Genomic DNA, 5,969 nt, shown 5'->3' with positions numbered 1-5,969 from the left:
ACAGAATTGTTAAATATACATGTATGAACATTAATTTTGTTGTTTGTGTTTTCCAAGCGGAAACTACATATATATAAACTGTTTGCACAACATTAAAATTCGCTAACTTTAAAATACAGTATCATGTGCTTTACTTGACAAGGTTTTTTTTTTTTTACCGACATCGATATCTACATGTTTATTAGAAATTATTCAAATCGTTGTATAAAACTGTAACAATATACATCCCGTGTGGCTTTTTGATATCGTTAAAAATATTTTTGTTTTTAATTACAGTTCAAAAGAAATCTCAACATGTGAACTTGGTAATTGACATATTTGATTCTAATGTCTCTCAGAGCAGAAAACTGCAAAATACATGTCATCTGGCGTCTTTTTTTAAAAATTCATTTTAATCTTTAGTTACAGTTTCAAACTACGCTTAAAATACGTTCTTGATAATTGACATTTTTTATTCTCATCTCTCCCACAGAAGAAAACAATAAATAAAAGAATCATATTTTTTTCTTTATGAATTAGTTTGATATTAGTTTGTTATTTGAATTTGAAATGATAACTATATCAAGTTCATCTCGATGTACATTAAAATCTTCAGCAAGACAAACATGATGACATTATCTTCAACATTTTATTCCCTTACCCCTCCCTTAAAAAAAAAAACAACCCCAGAAATTGAAATATCATAAAAAATGCCTTCTGTTTATTATCAAAACCACAACCTAAATAGTTGTAAATTTTAAGTTTTAAAAGTTAAAAAAAAATGCAAAGGAGAGGACCTAAATATGGACACATGTAATAACAAACTGTTCATGCACTCGTTACTGTTTTGTGACAATATTATACTTTGTATAGAATAAATCAACTTTAATTATATCATACCAATGACTTCCGTTAATCTGATCTCATACTAGTAATCCTCTGATGGTAACAAGGGTAGGGTAATTATTGACAAAGTAATAACGAAACTGGACCGTTCAGACAATTGGATTGGATGTTAATATTCTTTTGATGTGGGAAATGTTTTCTTGGGATCGGTCTCAGGAATGAGTATTTATCTAGAGCTTACTTCAGCACATCTTGCACATAAAAACGAAACATTGTCAATACTCCTTACAACAAATTCTTGTGAAAAAGATTTAGTTTTTAGGAATGCAAATCTTAGAAAGTCCGCGGATTATACAAAAGGTTCAGCGTTTCCAATCAGGATTAGTCGTGGTAGCATTAAGGCATCTTTTTACCGACTTACAAATATTCTTTTAATGTTTTTGTTCTGCAAATGGAAGTAATTCGACTTTCATCAAATATTTTTGCAAGCCTCCATTATTGTGCGTTTCATTGATTTGGTTGATGTATTTCGAAGCTTTTGTATTAATCAGACAAGAATATATGATTAATTGAATCTTAGACATGTTCGTGATCTTAATGCAAGACGGAAAATTAAGCTGTGATATGCTTTTTAACACTTCATTTACAAGCATTGTAGAGACTTTTATTTCCTATTTGTTTTTACAAAGTGTGTTTTATCTTTTTCTATTGATTTTTTCAATTATATATTCATGTAAAAATACGAATATAAAAATTTGTGCATATGATATTGAATTTTTTCAGCATACGTTAAGGATTACCTTCCGTTTCTACACACCGTGTTCAAGAATGTTTATGTACATTTTCAATGGCAACATGTGTTTGTGGGAATCTGTTAAAGGTAAATGCAAATACAATATGAAAATGTGGGTTTTTCTATACACCTCTTTTCATGTGAACCTCTGAAGTGTATACTTAACTCATCTATAGCCGATTACGGACTTTCATCTAATGCTAGAAAAATAACTATATTATTCACTCTACTAGATTCTAATCTATCAAAAGCATTTGCTTGGTCCTTATATGAAAACAAATGTGATTCTCAACAAATGAAGAGTAAATACCTTTCAGTGGGCACATGCTAGGTACAAATGATCTTCTTAACGTGAAAGGGATCTGCAATTGTCTTCCCGTGTATTTCTCACCTCATTAAACCGAGCACTAATGAGTTTTGAATTTGCGTTTGCTCCGCTTTGCTTTCTTTCAAAGGAATCTGGAAGAACAGCTTATCCACTCGAAAAATCGGACGAAATGAAGACAAATGCCACCGAACATTTATATTTATTTAATGACAGATTTTTATTTGATCTATCCATCAAATTCCGTTCTTGAACTTTCTTTTCTTATCAAATCACACAAATATTTGCTTCATTACAGTAGCATTCAAAATGCCAAAAATTCCCGTGAATATCAATTTAGGCTTTTGCTTCATTTTTGTTTTGTTTTTGTTAATTTTTTTCCCTTCCTTTTAAGGTATACAATATAAAAATATTCAAATTTTGAATCAACTTGAGATATATCCAGTGCAATTTTCAACTCTTATTAAAATTGTGACAATAACTTAAACTACACAAAAAGCAGCATAGCATAAAAATAATTCTTTTTTTTTCTTAAAAGAAATTGTGTAAAGTTTAATAATATAAAATTTTGGTGATGAGCAATCTGTTAATGCCATTTAGAATTCGTGCTAAGATAAATACGAAATAATATTGGAATATTGCTTAAAAAATATTGGAAATGAAGCACTAATATATGATTTTTATTATCAGAAGATTCTTGCAACTAGAACATACATTAAATGATTATTTTTCTTATTTTCAATTTGAATCTTAAAAGTTTGATAAATAAAAAGGTGATATATTCATATATTAATAGATAAAAATAAGCACAATTTAAAAAATTTTGAACGCCATTTGTAAATTCATTTAAAAAAGTTAAAGCATGTGCCCTTTCATGTCTAATGTTGTGTCAATATTTGTCCGCAACAAAACTCTTTAAGTATCCTCAATGACACATAACCATCATTCGTGTCTAATTCTCAGTTTATGTGAAGAAATTGACAACATTGCTTCACAAGACTCGATAAAACGTTCCTTTCATTAAGATGAATGGTAACTGGGCCAATAAAAACGCTAAATTTCCGACGTTGAAAGGATTAAGTCTTGCTTATTTTAAATTCATTTATTATTCGAGTTTTTACGTTAAAGCGATGTTAACTCTCCCTCAAAATACAATGTCACGACCCTTAATACTGGCCGTGGCTATGGGACGAATTCATTGGCTGCTGCAGGGAGGATAATATCCACCAAATGAAGATATAACCGCCCATATATGGGCAGATTGACGGTTTATTGTACGCGATTGTCGGGATAACTGATGGTGGCTGAAATGTAAACAATTCAGTGTTGGAACTAAACTAGGAGCTTCATCTGTCCTCTAGTTAAAGGAGATAACCACACTTTAACAACTTCAGTAGCCGATGTTGAGTGTTAACCATTAAAATCCAGTTGCAAAATGCCGCGACCAGGAAGGAATACCTACAATGACCAGAAGCCACCTTACTCTTATATTGCTCTCACGGCTATGGCTATTCAAAATTCTGCGGAAAAAATGTTGCCACTAAGTGATATTTACAAATTCATCATGGACAGGTTTCCTTTTTACCGACAAAACACCCAGAGGTGGCAGAATTCATTACGTCATAACCTGTCATTTAACGACTGTTTCATCAAAATTCCTCGTCGTCCGGACAGACCCGGCAAAGGAAGTTACTGGGCTTTGCATCCGATGTCTGGGGATATGTTCGAAAATGGAAGCTTTTTACGGAGAAGAAAACGCTTTAAGATGACATTTCGACATCAACTGCCCCTATCGGAGAGTCTAAAGCACACCTTAGCGTTGGAATCTCGAATTTACCAAGATAATTCTCGAATGAACTATTTTGCAATGAACAATCAGGCTGTGTCCCCCTCCACCGGAACTCTGACCGGTCACGGAAACTCATCAAACAGGAAACAACCGTTTACGATAGAAAACATCATTGCCCCTGATCAGAAATCAAACGTTCCGTCTCTACCCCCACCCCTGACTCCAACAGCATTGCCGGCGTTTGCATCGCAATTCGCCAATAACTTGTCCTATGGGGCACCATTTTCGGCCGGGAATATCTTTTCCACGCTTGCATCAGCGTACAAAATTACGTCGGATTATGAATGTATTTTAAAATCTAGGCGATCTGCAGACTTTTCACTTCCTCCTCTTGCATCGCTACCGATAAAACCTTCACCAGTGTCCGCTCTGAATTTGGCCACCTCACAAAGACATAGTATTGCAGATAAGATGAGGTACCCACCAATGGGAAATTCCAGTTACGGTGTGTCTGAGGAGAAATCCCTTGTATGTTGTACGAAAGTAAGCGCATGAAATCTATTACCTAAGACTGTTTTTTATAGATAGGGACACGCTAAGTACATGTTCTATAATGTGATTTTACAAAATCAAATGAAATAAAGAATACTCAAAACAGTATATTTTGTTTTGTAATGATAAATTTAATCGATATATGTTTCATAAAATGAACTTGTAAATAGCAGGTAGAACTTGAATTGCACTGAAAAAAATTTAAATGTTTAATTATAATAATGAAATTTTCGCAGTAGTACAAAACTGGGAGAAAACTGATGAAGGTTTGACCGTCTTAGTTAATTTGTATTTTTTATAATTTGTACAAACAGTTTTATTGTAAATGAATTAAACGAATTATTTTTATTCACTATGTGTATAGTACTTTTTACATTTCAATGCAAGTCGGAAACTGCTAATTAAAGATTCAAAATTTACAGAAAGTGTTTGTTTGTTTTAGTTTCAGAGAAAAGGAAATCTTGTTTGTTTTTTGAAAATAATTCAATTAAGCTCTAGATTTAAAACAATTACAAGTCAAAATTGTTTTGTATAGAAATAAAAAGTTTGAAAATTTGCCTAACCAACGCGTGAAAATAAAGTAGCACGTGAAGCAAGATTTTAAAAAAGTGTTACTTACACAAATCAAATAACCAGCATCAATGGTACTATCAAGACCTGGGTTTTAAAAAAATACGCCTCTGTGATAATTAATAACTGGCAAGAAAAAATTACGTAAACTATTTAGAAGTAAAATATCATTGAATTGCAATTGATCATTACTAAATCCTTTTGTTGTAATTCAGTTTTGCAACTCGGTGAAATAGGTCATGAAAAATATTACTATCATGATCCTATATTCACAAAAATCGTCCTATGCTAAAGATTATTTTGCTTGTTCTTAATTGAAATGTTGGCGGAAACATCATGTTAAAATAAGGTCATTTAATTAAAACCTGATAGCCGTGTTCTTTTTTTCCCGACGAAAAGGGAAACCTTCATATTGTGTGTCTCACGTTTTAAAAAACAGTATGATTAAATATAACTTTATACAGTTATTAGAATATTGACTTGTGTACTAATGTGTGGGTAAATATTCACAGTATATTAATTATTGACAATTTTACTTTCACGATTTTGATGTCTAAAATTGTATCAAATCATGAGTTCGAAGCCAATTTTTCATTTATCAACTTTTATAAAATTTTTAAAATGCATTTTATTTTTGAATATTGTAATATTTGATTTACAATATTTAAAAATAAAAACGGTATTCAATTGTGGACTTTGATGTTCTTTCATCAATATCTATTTCTCAAGGTGTCCCTTACCACCTTATTCAAGAAAAGTGAAATACTCTAATTAGCATATAAACTTATTCAAATCTAAATGGAGACGTTTTACACAACGTGAAACCGTATTCATAAAGAAAAAAACCCGGATTTCTTTCTCTATAATGTAACATCTATTTAAAGCAACATTTTAATTCTTAGTCGTTCATTAAAAACTTCATTCATAATTTATTATGCCAATTTTTCTTCCTTTCTTTTTTTCCATTTTCATAGTGTATTTTGTATTTTAATATATTATACAAAAACGCACTCAAAAATCGTTTGAACGTTTGAAAAACTGTTTTTGATTAATGAATTGGCTTTAAAAAGATAAAGTGAACAATGTATCTATTGATGTAAAAAGATAAATAACTT

General features: G+C 31.2%; 1 protein-coding gene across 1 annotated transcript; it reads left to right on the top strand.

Annotated features, from left to right (window-relative positions):
* Positions 1–2,837: 2,837 nt before the first annotated feature.
* On the top strand, positions 2,838–5,449 carry LOC128177601 (forkhead box protein B1-like). Its single transcript, XM_052844373.1, has one exon. It carries the CDS (start codon positions 3,379–3,381, stop codon positions 4,285–4,287), a length of 909 nt encoding a protein of 302 aa, XP_052700333.1. The 5' UTR covers positions 2,838–3,378; the 3' UTR covers positions 4,288–5,449.
* The last annotated feature ends 520 nt before the right edge of the window (positions 5,450–5,969 follow it).

Source organism: Crassostrea angulata, chromosome 3 (genome assembly GCF_025612915.1).
Source record: "Crassostrea angulata isolate pt1a10 chromosome 3, ASM2561291v2, whole genome shotgun sequence".
In the NCBI taxonomy this organism is placed as follows: Eukaryota; Metazoa; Mollusca; class Bivalvia; order Ostreida; family Ostreidae; genus Magallana; species Magallana angulata.
Note: the sequence above shows the minus strand (reverse complement) of the source record. Positions and strands in the feature narration are given on the sequence as shown.

What these genes read in the sequence shown, in the direction of transcription:
- LOC128177601 (XM_052844373.1), top strand. Translation starts at nt 3,379, where the DNA reads ATGCCGCGACCAGGAAGGAATACCTACAATGACCAGAAGCCACCTTAC.